Source organism: Parasteatoda tepidariorum, chromosome 5 (assembly GCF_982258835.1).
Source record: "Parasteatoda tepidariorum strain Cologne lab strain chromosome 5, Ptep-v5.0, whole genome shotgun sequence".
NCBI lineage: Eukaryota > Metazoa > Arthropoda > Arachnida > Araneae > Theridiidae > Parasteatoda > Parasteatoda tepidariorum.
Window position 1 is genome coordinate 70,817,114 of NC_141759.1, and position 17,624 is coordinate 70,834,737.

General features: G+C 26.6%; 2 protein-coding genes across 4 annotated transcripts in view; one reads left to right on the forward strand and one right to left on the reverse strand.

Moving 5' to 3' along the window:
• Nucleotides 1-350: 350 nt before the first annotated feature.
• LOC107442317 (low density lipoprotein receptor adapter protein 1) lies at nucleotides 351-13,734 on the reverse strand. Its single transcript, XM_016055852.4, has 7 exons — nucleotides 13,593-13,734; nucleotides 11,116-11,261; nucleotides 8,615-8,727; nucleotides 5,413-5,620; nucleotides 3,693-3,839; nucleotides 1,571-1,611; nucleotides 351-1,447 (listed from the first exon to the last, which is right to left on the reverse strand). Exons 1-7 carry the CDS (start codon nucleotides 13,657-13,659, stop codon nucleotides 1,297-1,299), a joined length of 873 nt encoding a protein of 290 aa, XP_015911338.1. The 5' UTR covers nucleotides 13,660-13,734; the 3' UTR covers nucleotides 351-1,296.
• A 165-nt stretch (nucleotides 13,735-13,899) lies between these two features.
• LOC107442312 (serine-protein kinase ATM) overlaps nucleotides 13,900-17,624 on the forward strand; it is a 108,279-nt gene continuing 104,554 nt past the window's right edge. For 2 of the 3 annotated variants that reach the window (XM_043051168.3, XM_043051170.3), the window contains exons 1-2: nucleotides 13,900-14,248; nucleotides 17,184-17,268. In XM_043051168.3, coding sequence (XP_042907102.2) covers nucleotides 17,194-17,268 — 75 coding nt within the window. In that variant the 5' untranslated portion in view covers nucleotides 13,900-14,248; nucleotides 17,184-17,193. Of the gene's footprint in view, nucleotides 14,249-17,157; nucleotides 17,269-17,624 lie in introns of all 3 variants that reach the window. The other variant, XM_043051169.3, reaches the window with a different exon arrangement.

Here is a 17,624-nt window from a genome sequence, read left to right on the forward strand (position 1 = left end):
TATGGTGTTGGTGACAACTTATAGTTCTTACTTTAATTTTAAAAATTCACGCCAAAACTATCAAACAAGTCGTGTACATTTTCACTACACATTATTTTGCTTTTACTGGGCCCAAAATTTATTAATTTTGCTATCACCTTTTCATGATAAAAACAGTGGTTCATCACTGTCTCATACTTGATGAGATAGTGAAAATTGGTCAGTATGTACTTCTTATTTATATTAAAATAACAAATGCAAATTATATTTCTGAAATTCAGTAAGAAATTTAGAAATACTAGTTATTTATTTCTTAATAATAGATGCAATAAATAAGTTTATTAAAAAAAAAAAAAATACACACACAAAGATTAAGAAATTGCACTATAAAATTTATTGGTACAGCAATATGTTGTAAACAGGTTTTCATTATGAGCAAAGATATGTACAAGTGTACATGAATACTTGAAAACACATTCAACAGGTATAGAATTTTCAAAAGAACAAGCATATAGTACAAAAGGTGTAAATATTATTTAACAAAAAAACTAACAGATATTCACACAAATGCTAAGCGAAAAATTAAATTACAGTGAGATTCAACAAGTTAGATATTTTGGCAAAAGTTTTCAACAGTTAAAAGAATGACTTAGATACGCTACTCAATATACAGTATACATATGTTCAATGTAATATGACAATTTCAATCATATAACTTTAAGCTTTGAAAAGATGCTTATCCAAAATATAAAAGCTAATCTTGTGCAAATACATTTTACTCTTAAAAATATTTGTTTTTTTAATATAAAATTTATTTTTTAAAAAGACATTTAGGTTGCAACATACTGAGCCACCTATTCTGAGAAAATAGATTTCATATAGTTGTTGCAAATTTAAAATGAATACCAATACTTTTTTGAGTAACATACATAATGCAAATGTAGACTTTAAAAACAATGAAGTAAAAAAAAAAGTAGATTAGAACAAATTAATAAGATAAAAAATGCATAACATTAAAAATAGTTAATTTATATTAATTTCTGGTAAAACATTAAAAAGAAAACTTGGAAAAATGTCTATTTAAAAGATCAGTTAAGTGAAAACATAAACACTATCATACAGTTTCGTAGCAGACATTGCATAACATTGAATCTCATATACTTGGAACAAACATGAAAGCCCAAGTCAAAATAATATAATAACCCAAAAAACAATTTTTCCACTTTGAAGTTCCAGCCAATTTTTTTTAAAATATCTTTTTTGTTTTAAAAACAATACAAAAACTTCAATTCATCATCAAAATAATATTGAACTTGATTACAATAAAAGATATTCATCAAATTGATCATCAAAGAAACACTCTTTCTCAGAAACTTGTCTTTGATTATTAACAAACTGCTGGATACTTTCAAGCTCTTCCGCTTTCAACGCATATCCAAACATAGGATGCTTTCTTGAATGAGCTAATCTAAAAAATATTAGTATAGGAATGAATAAAATTTGAAGTAATTTTCATTTTTATAAAGTTCCTTAGCTTGAAAATAAATCCACGATTAGATATTTAAAAAGAGAAAAGTATAAATTTACTTACTTTGAAAAGCTGTCATCTAAATTTTGATCATTTTCAAACCCCTAAAAATGAAAAAAATATAGTTAATAAAATAACAAAAATAAGAGCTCTCCATAATCTTTTAAATCTAAAATAAATATTATAAAATCGAAAGTCTGCATACAAATATATGACAACTCAAGAATGTCTGTGCATACGAGTCTTTTTGTTAACAAATATTCCATAACACTGGAGTGGTTAATGTATAATTGCCTTTTTCAGCAAACAAGTAAAGCAGCAAAGAGTAGTTTTAGTACAATGTATAAAAAATGACGCAAATTTAACTTTTCTAATTATAGAATGTCTTCACTGACTGATGTAGCATTCTTTTCTTACCAACTAGCTCACAACTTTTTCCTGTTACATTAAATTGCAATATTTAAAAGACATGTTTTTATTTCAAAAAGTAAAGTTAAAGAAAGAGCATTTTTACAAGATGCATTATAAAAAGAAGCAGAGAAATCCTACAAAAAAACTGAAGTATTAGATTAGAACTCTCTAAACTCAAAGATCAATTTTGATATTTTCAAAAATTTAAAATGCAAATTTTACCCTTTTTTTTTTTTTTTTTAAAAGATTTGGATAAGGAAATCACATTTTAATAGCCTCAATGATTACAGATGTGGGAAATATATGCTAAGATAGTTAAAAGCTTTTCCCTTTATTCAATTTTAAAATGTATACAAAAATAAGATTTTTTTGTCCAGGCTTTAGATTTTTTTTAAAAATTTATGGCAAAAAACTATACTGAAAAAAAAAAAAAAAAATGAAAAAATTGATTAGTGAATGATTTGAAAAAATTAAATCATTAAAGCTAGTATTCCAGTTGACGTATATAAGTTGCCATATCCAGTTGACGTCCTAATATTCCAGTTGAGAAAAGAGTATCACTACTGAACATTTTTATGGATTAAAAAATTAGTGATTTTTTTGCAAGATGGAAATTTATTGTAGTTTGGAAGATTGGCTCCCTTGAGCTCTAAGCAATCACTTCATCCTCAGCTGTAAACATTAAAGTGATTGCCTTAAAAAAATATTTTTTCCTTCAGAAAAAATTGTCCAAAATTAAGTTTTAAACACACAAATTTTTTACTTACTGTTGATAACAAATAATTGAGAATCTGCAGTATACACAATATACTTTTTATGTTATACAAAACAATTTATAGCTTAATCTTTTAACACAAGGAATGTTTTGAGAAATGAACTTTGGTTAACAGAAACCTTTCAAATAAGTAAGATTTTAAGAGCAGTAGTATGTTCAACATAACTTTAATTGTTTTGCATCAAAAGTTTAATAAATCATCAATCGAATATTTTAAAGAGAGTTGAGAATTTAAAAAAAATTTTTTTTTTGCATCCTATAAAGTAATAAGAAAATACTAGGATATACACCCTTGTGCAAATTAATGGAAAGAATGTTTTTTTCTCGTGTTTTTTAAAGAAGATGTTTCGGGGTTGTTTCGGTTACAATGGGGTTGGACCTTTGCAGCCTATTGACGGTATGATGCGTTCTGAGCAGTACATTACTATTCTGGGTAAAAAAGTTGCTCTAGAGTTGAAGAAACGATACCATGATGGAACAGGGATTTTTCAACAGGGTTTAGCTCCTTGCCATATGTCCAAAATTGTCAAGAAATTCATGTCTGAGAATCAAATTGGGACATTGGAATGGAAAGGGAAATCTCCGGATATCAACCCAAATGAGAATCTCTGGGCCATATGCAAGAACCGCCTATTAAATCTGGACTGTACAACTATGGAGAAGCTAATCACGGCGTTAATTCATGTGTGGTACAAGGACACAAATATTATAAATGACTGTAAAAAATTAGTGGAATCCATGCCAAATCGTGTCCAAATGTTAATAAAGTGTCGTGGAGATCATATTATGAACTAAAAATTTTTCAGTTTGTATAAATTTAAATAAAATAGCATTTTCTCTCAGTTTTCTGAATTTATTGAGTTTGTTTCAATTAATTTGCACAAGGGTGTATGACTGTAAATTAAAAAAAAAATTATACAGTTAAAAATAACTTGATAATCAGTTAAAACATGTCACTTAATATGATGGTTGAAGTTAATATTGAAATGAGTGTATTACCCATTTTTTCATTGTTTGAGATGCAGTATGACCATCCATACTAAGGTCTATTAGAGCTCCTTGATCTTCTGAACAGGAATTTCCATTATTACTGTTATTGTTACTGCATAATTTTATATTATCATCCACTTTCATGTTAATCCTTTCCTGTTAAAAAAGAAAAAAAACTGCCATTTTATTACAAATATCAAATTCTGCCAAAAAATTAAATCAGCTTACAATACTTTTTAAATATCCCAAAAATACTACTCAGTCGTAAAAATATATAATCATAATTTTTTTAAAAATAAAGTAAAGCATTCTCACAACAGCGCTTTGTGGACCAGGTAGAAGGTCATGTAGATTAAGGCTCCATAATTTTGTGACCAACAGCATAATTGTGGTAATGTGGTCAGCATTGTGCACAGGCCATCTTTACTTCCCAGAGAAGCAAGTACTCATACATATGAAGCTGGAAGGGGCTTCAAGATGCCACTGGAGATCGAACTCTAGTTCTTCCCAATGATAGTTCATTAACTACTGAATTATTACTGAATATATATATAACAGAATTTTTAATAAGAAGAAACTGTGCTATGTAAAAAACTAAATAAAAAAAATTTGAGGAAATTTTTTCAGCGTAATTCTTTTGATGAAAGTTAATTTAATTGATCTAGGTATGAATTTGATTAGAAGAAAACACTGATCCATATTATAGGCTAAGATACATATATACTATATATATATGGGTGATTCTCACGAAATATGACAATTTACAGTCTCCAAGATCTAATACTATACTACTAAAACAACTTTTTTTAATAAATAGCATTTCTGTTAGTATTTTAAAATGACCTTGTAATAGGATTGACTGTTTTGCATATTTAAAAAATTTAATTGAATTTCAAAATGTCATTTTCCTGGTATGTCACAAACAATATTTCCAATGATAACTAGCTTCAAAACTTCCCATAAATTTTTAAATATCCAATTTTTTTTCCATCTCAACTGCTGTAAGCATTTCTAGAATAATATATGCAGATAATATTCACAAAAACTTCGTTAAATTTTTTTTTCTTCCCCCGTCAATAATTTGTTTGCCACAAGAAAATCTGCCATTTTCCTGGCTACTTTTATTTAGTGATTTATTATCAAAATAGATAGTGCCAGCAATCAAAATCTTATGTTAATAGATTGATTAGAATAGCATCTTATCTGAACATGTCTTGCTGCAGGAATAAAGAACTAACATTATGGTTCAAAACCTATTTCAAAAATTTTTTCAAGGTGAGCAGGTTTTTATGTTGTCATTTTCCAGTCTTCTTGATTAATAATATAAACTACAGAGATTTACCTGAGTTATTTCAAGAGATCCTGTTGTTTTCTGCGGATTATAAACATCTTAGGCAGAAATGTTAAATTAAAGTAAAGTTAAATGCTATATAAAGGCAAATTGTTATTTTCCTGGCTTATGAATGCCAAGATATTGAAACAGTTACCAGAAAATTTTTTAAGCAGTTGAATGTAAAGAGAGAAAGCAAATATTAACCTAGCTGTAGAGAGCAGGGTTGGCGAGCTGTAGAGAGCAGGGGGCAGAGCCCTCTAGTATATATATATTTGCAGATTTGTTTTTATCATATATTTCGTTTTTGATATAATATCCTATTGTTATAACTTACATTACAGCAATATAATTGTACCAGAAGATTGTGTCAGTTATAACTAAAGTAAGCACACTTACATCCTCATTCTGACTAGATTTTTCTTCTTTGGAAAGTTCCCACAGTTCATATGCTATATTGAAAGCTTGTGATATTGTTAATGCTGCAGCCTGTGCAACTTTGCGCTTAGAACACAAAAATGCATGGCACTCTAAAGTTTCATTTTTATTTGTTCCTATAAATGCTACAACTCTATCATAATTTGCATCTGCAGAACAAAAGGAGATCCTAAAATATGTAAAGCAAAAATATAGAATTTGATAAAATAAAGATAATATAAAAACAACCATCAGAAAAATTTGAAAGTTAATACATATTATTCTTAACTATGCATTAAATAGATTTTTGTATTTAAACATAGAGTTCAAAAAATTAATTAGTTTTAAGCTATTAAGGGGCTTGGTGCAAAAAACAAGGCACACTCAGATTTGCAAAATTTTGGTGAGAAGCACATGAAATAAAAAAAACAATAGATTTATGAAGTTCAGCACACATTTTTAGCCACCCTACTATACCTAACAAGCACTCCAACTTAATCAAATGTTCTCCTCACCAAGCAATTTCTAACATATTTGAACAGGCTATCAATGCCAAATAAAAGTTTCACTACCTGTACTTGCACAAATTTTTTTTATCATAGTTATCAAGGTCAAATTAAAAGATTGCTTTGTCGGAAAACTAAGACAACATGGAGGAGATTGGCTGGAGAAAAAGAATGGGGAAATAAGTAATGGAAAGACAAAGGGTTTTGGATACTACGAATCATTCAAGATAATGAGGAAACTTGTTCAGCATAAGGGCATATACCTATGTTCTCATTTTCATAAAAGAAAGTGAGGATGGCTTGTTTCTTTTGGTAAACCAAGAAACCATGAATCTTAATGCTCAGTGGTTAAGGCATTAATATCAAAACCCTGAAAAGTCATGAAATAAAATTTAATAATATATTTTTTCTTAATTTTATTTGTTTATTGTTAATTATTTGGTCAAAGTTGCAATTGTGCTGATATCTGTCCTAAGAACAAAAAGATAAGAAATGCAGTTATTAAAAGGTATCTAAGATAAAATATATTTCAGAAACCTATTTTTGTAATTAATTCCTAAAATCTATTTAATTAAATTATTTGGTTTCATTTCTTGTTTATCTTTCTGATGATTAAGATCATTAATATTTTCAATCAACATCATGTTAAACATGTTGATTTTGTAATATTACCAATTTTAATTGTGTTAAATTAGTACATACTTGTTTAACCTACCCCACAAAAACGAACATTTTCAACTAAATTTGGGGGCAATATAATTATTATTTTGTGGTACACAGGCAGGGTTCGTTGATTTAAATCAGCTTGATTTAAATCATGATTAAAATCAAATGATTTTTTTTAAAAAATCATTGATTTAAATCAACTGATTTTTATATATATATTATATTGATTTTAAAAGTTGAAAAACAGTGCTTTAAATTATTGATACTTTTATTATTTTCTTTTCTTAGTTTTAAAATTTATTTTAAATAAATTGCTGCATTAATTAATTTTAGTTAACGAAATTACTTTCTTTCTTGGAGTGTGTTAAACACATTTAAAATTACATGTTTAAAAATCTTTTGATTCTTAACATTGAAAGTACAGATTAAAGTAAATATTTAATACTGTCTTAATATAGACTTGCATAGCTGTAGAAAGTAAATAAACATGCTTTTTTTTTTCAAAAAGCAAATGTTAATTAAAATTCTACCTTTTGATTAAAAAAGCATGAAATTCAAATCTACATTATAGTTTATTGATGGAAATTTCTATATTTCTAAAGCTTGAGGTTATATTAAAAAGAAATTACCTTAATATTCCAAAAGTAGAAAAAAAAAAAAAAAAAAAAAAAAAAAAAGCTGAGTTCACATATTTTTTTCCTGATATAGTGTCATTCTTCCCTATCAAAGTCTATTTGAAGCAGTAGGGTTATTAACTGGTTTTTATTTTTCTTCTCATAATATGCTTACGGTATCTTTGAAATTATCAGATTTTCTTTTGTGAAAAAAAATTCCAATGATACATAGATTTTTTTAAAAATGTTTTTTAGCTTAACTTATATATTTTGATAAAGGATTAAAAATGAATATTTCAACATAAAAATATATAGATTGAGTATTTATTTTTTGATGAATAACAACATTTATAAACACATTCTGTTGCATTTATTTTGCAATTTTATAAATCATGAGAAAAAAAAGAGATCACAATTTTAAATTAAAATTATGCTGTGCTAATTGAAACTTTGTGTTATTAGTTAAAGTAGTATTCTTTAAATTATCTATTTTATCTTGTCTTTTAATTTCAATCATGCCTTTGTATCAAAATGGTCGCTATGCATTATAATGAAAAATTATTTTAGTAAGTTAGAGCTTCTAAAATATTGTTATAATATAGTTTTAATATTAATTTAATTTTGATTAAACATTTATAAAGTTTTTTTGATCATAAATTAAAGCTCTTATAGTGTATTTAAATAAAAATAAAAAAAATCTGAATTTTATTAAATCTGATTTAAATAAAAAAAATCCGATTTAAATCAAAATAATCCGATTTTTTTGATTTTTTTAGAAAAAATCACGAACCCTGTACACAGGAGAGGACTGACTTTATATTTTGACCTAGTTCTTGCTCAAATTGAAGCAGCTGCTATGCCCTAAGTTAAAAAAAAAATTTTTCTTCTTCAAAAATTGGCCTAACTTCGTTTTTACACTGGGTCCCACAATTATATACATAAATTCATATGAATATTTTGCAATTATTTTTAAAAAATATACAGAGGAAATTCTATACATATTTGAAAGTCATAATTGTAAGCAAGTATTTTTTTTATACAGCATACAGATTTTTTTTAAAGAAATTAAAGAAAATATTCTCTGCAATGATGCTTTCGTCTACTTAGAGAATTTTTTCAAATTTCACTTTACTATAGCAACCAAAGAGAAAGTGTTCTTAAGTGCTTGCAATAAATGAATTTTGAATTAAGTTTTAGTAAAAAAATAAAAATCACCTGTTTGAATTAGTTTGCGATAAATTTTCCAATCAATTGAAAAATAAAAAGCTATAATGTTAAGATAAATTTAATAAAATGTTTTTATATAAGGTATGTCAAGAATACAACAAAAAATATTTTTAAATAAATTAAAAAAACAACAATAAAATGTAGATAAAAGTAGTTCTGTACTATACAAACCTATAAATTGAAAAATCTAAATGCTTTTCACCAGTACTAAGATCTCTTGTTAGAATTCCTTTTGGATTCACCATAAGAGCAACTCTTGGTAATTTCTTAGCATTGGATTTAGCCTTAAAATGGAAAAAAATCAATAAATAAAAGTTTTTCCATGCATACTTTTTCATTACAAAAAAATAGTATACAAGAAAGACTGCAAAATTATAGTTGTAGTAAAAATTATTTATTAAATATTAACGTTTATGGAATCCCATAATTTTTAAAATATAATGAAATCTACTGCAAAAAAATATAATTATTACAGAACAGCATAATCATTTCATATCCCGTGAATTAGCACGTAAAAGCAAATTAAAAAAAAAATTCTTATTTATTTTACAGCTGTTTAAAATAATTTAAAAGTTTGTTAAACTATTTGTTCCACAAATAACCTGAGAAACTTAAACAAATAACAGAAATTGCTAAGTAAAATTTATATCTTTAAAAATAATCGACACAAGGCCTATAAAATTAAGTCTTCATAGCAATTAGTTGGAAAATTTTTCTTAAGACTATCAGAAGAATAGTATGAATTTATAGGAGGTATAGTGTGTATGCCCTTCAGGCTAGAGATTAAAAAAAAAAAAAAAAAAAAAAAGATATGAAATTACTTTGTTACTACTTTAAAGAATTAAGCAGACTATTTAATATAAAGCAAATTTATTAATTAATGATACTTTTGTTCAATTTTTTTTGTTATATTTGTTGCTTTGAAAGAGTCAAAATTATCAGATTTAATTACTACATTACAATTTATAGCAAGTTTTTTTTTAAAATTATTTATTAGAAATAGATGAACAGCAAAAAGAAATTAAATAAGATTAAATTAAAATTTAAAACTAAAAATATATTCATGAAAGAATTGACCACACAACAAATTTTATTAACATGACTTAGTACCATGCCAAGATGGGGTTTTGGGGTGTTAAAACCATTCTGAAAAATGAAATTTAAGTTTGAAATCATTTGCTAATTGATCAGAAAAGAAATTTGATTCCCAAGAAGATGCTCATGATTATAAGAAATGTGATAAAGTAAAAATAAATACATATAAAAATTTTCTTCAAACTTTCAGTAATAAAAAAAGAAAAAAAATTGTTAATGTTTACAAAGCTTTTTACTTAAATCCTCATGTATCAAGTGGTATTAGTAGTATCAATTAAGAAGTGCAGCAGTACAGAACAGAAAGAGCAGTAGCAAATTTTTTTTTTAAACAAAAGAGCATTATTTCCAATTACATTAGAAAATGCAATAAGCTTTAGAAAAAAAAAAAGGTATAAAGCTGATAAAAGAAAAAAAAAAGGACAAAAGTTAAAAGGGTTAAGATATTTAAGCAAGATGAAGATAAAAATTCAAATTTTGATTAAAAAAAAGTACTAGATATATTCAAAACTGATCTACTCATTTGTTTCATATTAATTTATAAAAGTTATTCTGTAATTTTAGTTAAAAGCTGTTCACTGTTTAAGTTTTCTACTTAAATTATTCTATATTGAAAATTTAGACATTAAAACTAGCAATTTCAATACTCCATCCAAAACAATTTGCTGGATGGGCCACTAACATAACATAAATTACAAAAATAAATAAATAAATAAATAATAATAATCTGTAAAAGGCTACTAAGCAACATAAAAAAAAATCTAGTTTGCAAAACAAAAAACTATATTTTTCATTTTATTAACAGATTTCAGAAAACATTCTATAATTGGTCCTGGTATTTTAAATAGAAAATTTCATAACAGATACAGAAATTGTGTGGTGTTTAATGATGTGGATGACTACAGTTTTTGCCTTTTACTATAACCACGTTTTAAATGAACATAATTTGTAGCTAATTTTAGCCAATACACAAGCATTATTATACGAAATCATAATAAACAGATAAAAATGAACAACTAATTAATCTTCACTAATCATAATTTGAATTAATAAAACCCAACACTCCTTTCTCTACAACTGTTTATCTTCGGATATTCAGCCAAAAGGACTTTCTATCTCCAGCTATAGTCATCACTTCAGGGCAAGTAATACTTTGAGGCTCTGGCTAGGTACATGACTAATCTTTTATTTCTGCTTGAATTAATAGAGTTGAAATGTGACACAAGTTATACTTTTTAATTTTACATTTTTAATGGCAATTGTTTATGTATCATTTATTGCAAATAAATTGAGGTGCATAAGTTTAACTATATACAAATCAGTACCGTAACTAGACTCTCGAGTGTTACAGAACAAACATACAAAATCCTTCTATCCTTGGAAATATGACACGTAATGAAATATCTTGTAAACTAGAAAGTATTTTAAGGGCTGTGCCATTTATCACAAAGGTAACTATGTTCCTGATAAAAACAATCAATAAAATTTTTAATGGTAAAATTTTTTAATTTTGGTCCATAAAATTTTTTAAATAAAATATACAGTCTAAATACATGAAATTTATTATAATTTTTTTATACCATTGTAATAACTGATTTGATAGCATCGGCTGTTGCTTGCTGATCATTAGGCTCATCCACTAACGTACTCCCAAGATATTTCACATAAAATGTAATTCCATCTAACACAGGTTCTTTAATAGAATCATCCCACTGCTCTGGTAGCTCTAAAAGTAAATTTAAGCCACAAATTAGGACATAGAATTGTAATTTTCAAAAAATCCAGAACATATTAGTAATCATAAATATTATTTATATTTAGTATGTTCAAAGAATCTTTATACACTACTCCACATTCTTTTTATGCTTACTCAACTTTTAATAAACTTATACAAAAAAGAAAAAAAATAAACTAACTAAAAATAAACTAAACTTAGTGGGCTGTCGCGCCACTGAGTTAATTTTTTTAAAGTAATTAATTAACTTATTATAAGATTAAAAGCCTTTTCTATTGGGAAAGAACTAAGAGTGTAATTTATAAAGCTTTAAAGAAATTTACTCAACATGACTAAAAACTTGTAATAACTATTAACTAGTCCTGAATTTTTGGCAGCCCTGGACGGTTGTCTAGTTAGCCTATCTCTAAGCACTGCTTTTGATTCAGTACTACGAAGACTTCAAATGAAAAAATATAAAGTTTTCCAGAAAACTAGATTTTCTATCGATTCATTATGAAATAAGAATTAAATTAATAAGTGACAAAATAAAGTGCCCCCGACAGATTTATTTATAACTCAATTTTAGTCTTATTAAAAAATAAATAAAATTAATACATCTCCTAATGTAAATCTATTTTACATAATCCTTGTTTCTTTTTGAAAATGCTTTACATAATTTTGAGAATCTACATGGTAGGATTCAATGATGAGCATTCCAGAAAACATTTTTTTCGAAAACCCCTACTCTACTTAAAACGCCTACAAGATAATATAATAGAAAAAAATGAGATTAAAAAATATACACTCTAATTCAGTAATTCATACTAAAAAAGTGACTTCTTCAATAAAAGATGAAATAGTTTTTATCATTATTGTCCATATAAATTAGATCATTTGACATAAAAATTAATTCTAGAAAAATTTTAATACATACATACTTGAGCAAAAATTACAACTTTAGTATCAGATTGCTAATTGATCTCTTTATTATAAGCTTATAAAGTTAAAAGAAATTTTTATAGTAAAAAGAAAAAATAAATAAACTTTTACAATAAAAACTAATATGTCTAGATAATTTAGAAAAAATCATTTACATAACAGACTGCAATGTAAATGATAATGTGTATAGATGCACTGTTATTAACAGTGCATGTATACACATTATTGGGGACATTTCTGTATCGTGATCTGTGGCGCTAACAGCTATCGCCAAGGAGCTAAATAGACTTTAAACTTGCAATTGTTTTTTTTTAAAAAAACATGTAGACTTTTGCCCGGGGGTGGTTATTAGTTATACCTTTAGAGTTGGTCCTTTTTTGTGATGTTTTTTTAAATTTCTCTCGGGCCGCCACCCGGAAGTTGCCAAGACTTGGTGATATTCTGCCACAGATCACCATACAGAAATCTTCCCACATTTTTTACAAGGTATGAAGACAAGAAATAGAAAAACTAATTTTTTCTTAGATGGATTTAACCAACATTGAAGACAACCACAAGGTTCGGCTGAAAATAAGGTGCTTGATGATTAAGAGGTTGTGGCTATTTCTACTCTATTCCAGCATCACAAGGCTCTTGACTTTTTAAGAGTGTTTGAATCAATCTAAATTAATCAAGAAGAGTTTTTTAATCAATTAAATCAAAAATTTACTTAATCCAAAAATGACAGAAGAGTTTAAAATAAAATCAAATTATAAAATTTATTTAAATTTTTTGAAAGAGACCCTAAAGATTTTCTGAACATTAAACATTGTCACTTGAGCATTTTCTCTGCATTTAAGAAATAATGCAGATCACTGGTATAACTCTCATAGAAAACTTTTTGTTTATATATTTATAATACTTATGCAACTGTTCCTATTTTTCGAAGTCAATTAAAACAATAATATTTGCCTATTTAGCATAGACTTCATCATATCCAATAAGAAGTTTATTTAAAAATTTTTTTGCTGAGTTTTAAATGATTAAGAGAGAATTTCAAAGTATACTAAAGCAATATATCACAATATTAGAATTAAAATATTTTTTAAGACGTAAACATTTTTATGTCTTAAGATGCTAATACTTCAGCCCATACATAAAATCATATGTATGGCATTATTTTTGCACATGCTTAATTGCATATGTATAAATGTTATAAATAAAGGGATAAATTTACCGCAATGTTCAAGTATTACGAGAAAATTTACATTATTACACAAACATATATGCAGAATAAAGAAAATTGACTACTGTTACACCAATAATAAGCTAGAATATAGTGGATAAGATACACATTCAATTTCAAAGAAACTGAATATGTAATGAAAAAATTCAATTCTAGTAATATAAGAATAAAATTACTTTTATGCTTTAAACGTCCAAAAAGTCCAGATGAACCAACACGCACTGCTTTTAACAAAGATGCCATAGTATTTCCTTAAGCAAGATTGATACTAAAATTTCAAACAAGAAACTTTTATGCCACAATACCGGTACAACACTGCTTTAAAATTATATTATAGCTTCAAAGCGGCTCATCAAAACTCAATAAAGTCTAAATTTCCTATAAAAAGCATGCTATTATGATTAGCGCCCTCTTTGAAAATTTTAATTACTTTTCGGAGGTTAAGGTTTTATGATGAAATCTCCAACTGGTTTTAAACAACGGTACAAAAAAGTGAATGCATTATTTGAGTGCGTCATAGATTCATAAAATATGATAAGGAAATTGTTTGTCTTTTTATAATTTTTTTTTTCGATACGGAAAGAGAGGATGGGACGAGGTTCAGTTCTTGTTTCGGTTTCTCACTGTTTAGAATTGCATTTTGAAAGATGGCAACGAAATAAGAGAAAAATATAAACAAATGAATCCAAATTATTTGTTCAGGCGGGAGCCTGTTGTTCATTTAAAAAAATATTTTTGTTTTGAAATTAGAATTGTTTTTTATTGAAAACTTTATATAAATTGCCATGCCGTCAAACACATTTGTTTCCAAATTATCATAGAGGTGGAATCTGTAAGTTAACATTGTCTTTTATTAAGTTTTTTATTCGTATTAGTATCTTACTTGTCAAGCTAGTTTTGCTTAAAACTGAAGTTCTTTAATACTGTCATTTAGATGTACGATTTTTCTTTTATCCATTCAATATATTTCTATTAAAAACACTTGATAAATTGTCTTCTTACTTATTAAGAAAATTAATTGCGTCATGTTTTAAATTCAGGATTGATTTGAATTAAACCTTTAGGCTCTCCATAAAAAACTTCCTGTTCTAAAAGTAAAATCAGTTTATCTACATAATGCATTGTAATAGCTTTTGCTATTCATATATCTGTTTTTAAATCTCTTATTCCCTATTTATTGATTTGCTAAATTTTTTTAAAAAAAATATTGAAACTATTTGTGGTATGTATACTTTCGTATCAGTATCAGGAGATTTCCGTATTGTGATCTGTGGCAGAATAATCTCCAAGTCTTGGCAACTTCTGGGCAGTGGCCTGCGAGAAACTAAAAAACTCTCTTTTTAAATCTCTTATTCCCTATTTATTGATTTGCTAAATTTTTTTTTTTTAAAATATTGAAACTATTTGTGGTATGTATACTTTCGTATCAGTATCAGGAGATTTCCGTATCGTGATCTGTGGCAGAATAATCTCCAAGTCTTGGCAACTTCCGGCCAGTGGCCTGCTAGAAACTAAAAAAAACAACAGAAAGGGACCAACTCGAAATGTATAACTCGTAGCCATCCTGTTGCAAACATCTACATGTTTTTTTTAAAAAACATGTAATTTTGCAAGTTTAAAATCTATTTGGCACCTTTGCGATTGTAGTTGGCGCGACAGATCACGATATGGTGGTTTCCCCGGTTCAGTACCTTAGCCAAAATAATCATCTAACTCTGTCGTGTCTGTGACACGCCAGAAACTAAAAAAAGCCCATCACAGATACAGATATAATAGACGGGTATGACTTTATCTCCAGGCAAAACCTCTTTATTTTTTTAAAAAGTTTTTGTAATTTTAAAATTATTTTGGGCATCTTATCGATTGTAATTGGTGTGCACAGGTGCCAATGTGAAAGTTTCACCATCACGAAGGCATCTTTTCCGTTTCTTACGGGAAGATTTTTGTGTCAGCATCAGAATATGCGCCAACTTTTAGAGACTTCAGGGCAGTGACATGGAGTAATTCTAAAACACCACTGAATGAGACCAACTTGTAGTATGTGACTCTCAATTACCCTGGTCAAACCACAATGTATTTTTTATTTTTACTTCTAAAACCCTTTGGATGCTATTGATTTCATGAACAGAGGTAATAAAACAGAAATATCTATTTCCTCATAACTGTAGAGGTTTAAATATATTTCTTATTTAGGGGATATTTTCATATTAGTATCTTTTCGTGAAAGTTTCAATCACGAAGGCACCAAAGAATTTTTGTATTTGCTAAAAATTTTAAGAAATGTGTAATGTAATAGCTTTTCTATTTTACTATCCGGTTAAGGACAAAACTCAGTACATGTACCAATACTGGTGCATGTACCAATACTGTAATCTTTTCTTAATTTTTTTATTACAATTGAAAATTTCTTACTGAAAATATGTTTGGAAAAATTGAATTTTCATTCTTCATTGATTTATATGAAATGAACTTTAAATTTAAAAAAAGAATATCTTACACCACTGTTATTCAGTTTGACTATAGTCATTTTCAAAAGGGTAGTGAAAAAAAAAAGCAACTTGACTGATCAAATTGTAAAAGTGTATCGAAACTTTAAAAAAAGAAATATTAATATAAATATATATGCTTTTTATACAGTTTATCAAATTTTTTTATTTTTAAAGCTCATTGAAATATATATATTTTTTAATTTCTATAATACTTTAGTAAAATAATTTTTAAAATATTTATCATCATTAAACATGTTATGGGGTTTTAAAAATTTCTAATATAGGCATAATCATTGATAAAAAAATTAGTTTAAGCTCTGTTGAATAATAGGGTTTTAAACTATAAATAAATGATTAAATGTTTTTAAAAAGTAAAATTTTAAATTCATTAATTTAAAGTATTTTTTATTGATTTTTTAATGTTAACCCATGGTTGCAACTCTTTAGTCCTGGGGACTGAAATCAGTTTTGAGAAAAAAATCAGTAGACTAAATTTAATTAATTAATATAATTTTCCCATTTGTATTTATTTAAATATTTTTTTATTATTTATTTTTAATTTTTTTATTTAATTATTTTTTATATTTATTTTTGCTTGCTGTAAAAAAAAAGGAGTTTTTTTTAATTACATAAATTAAAAAATTCCGAGTTGATTATGGTATATGAGCCGTTATACAGGTATATTTTGAAATCAGTGAGCTATAAATTTAGAAAAATTCTGGTAAACAACGCTAGACCTAATTAATTGGTAAAATAATAAGTTCAGTCTTGAAATTTTTTTAGAGTGGCACCCATGTGTTAACCTTTATATGAGAAATCTATATTTGGGATATAAGTAATGTAATATAATAGTGTAGATAAAATACATTAAGCTTGAATAGTCTATGATGTAGAAAGTGTGCAAATCTACTGGATGTATATCAAAACAATTCAAGTCTTGACAGTACAGTTTATGTTTGGAGCAGGTGCTGGTGATAATTGCCTTCTAATACCAATGTAGAATTCCTCCTAAAATTGTAAATCCCACAAATAACCTGCAAACTTCCTGGCTTTTGAGATAAGTATCTTACCCCTAGGTAGCAATTAAAAGAAATTACCTATTATTTGTGCAAATCACATTATAATGCTAATTATACCTATTATCTCAAATTTTAAAAAAAGTGCTTTTATCTTGATGACTTAGTTTACATTAGTTTAAAATTTTCTGTCTTGATATTAGTTTGTCTTTTTTGATTACTATTTTTTATTGCAGTTTTTTATAAAGTTAGAATCTTACAGATTTCTCAGCATGGGAGATTTTATTGAAGTAAAGTTGCGAGATTGTCTTCAGCAGCTGATAAATGGTAAAGCAACAGATCGTAAAGTAAGTAAAACACTGCTTTTTGCCACTTTTTATCATGACTTTTCCAGTTTTTTTTAAATATATCTGTATCTTATTTTTTTAAATTAAAAATTTATTATAGATTTAAACCAAAAAAAACTTGTCTTTATGTGAGGAAGATAAATTTTGCTAAGTCTAGGAGTTTTAGTCTTTCCCCCAGATATCCATTTAACCAAAGCATAAAAAAGGCACAGAATGATTGACTGAATTAAGTGTTATAGCTCTAAATTCTAGTAGCTGCTGTAATTCTAACTTTTACTAAATTTGATCGATAGATTTAGATTTTGTACTTGATTTATTTAAATATTGAATTACAATGGAACATTAAAATACTAAAT

Bases quoted from the DNA above. Each gene is read 5' to 3' on its own strand.
- LOC107442317 (XM_016055852.4), bottom strand. From the start codon at position 13,659: ATGGCATCTTTGTTAAAAGCAGTGCGTGTTGGTTCATCTGGACTTTTT. The intron at 5,621-8,614 runs GTTTGTATAGTA...TACATATTTTAG, and splicing joins TTAGATTTTTCAATTTATAG to GATCTCCTTTTGTTCTGCAG. The intron at 1,448-1,570 runs GTAAGTAAATTT...AATATTTTTTAG, and splicing joins TTAGATGACAGCTTTTCAAA to ATTAGCTCATTCAAGAAAGC.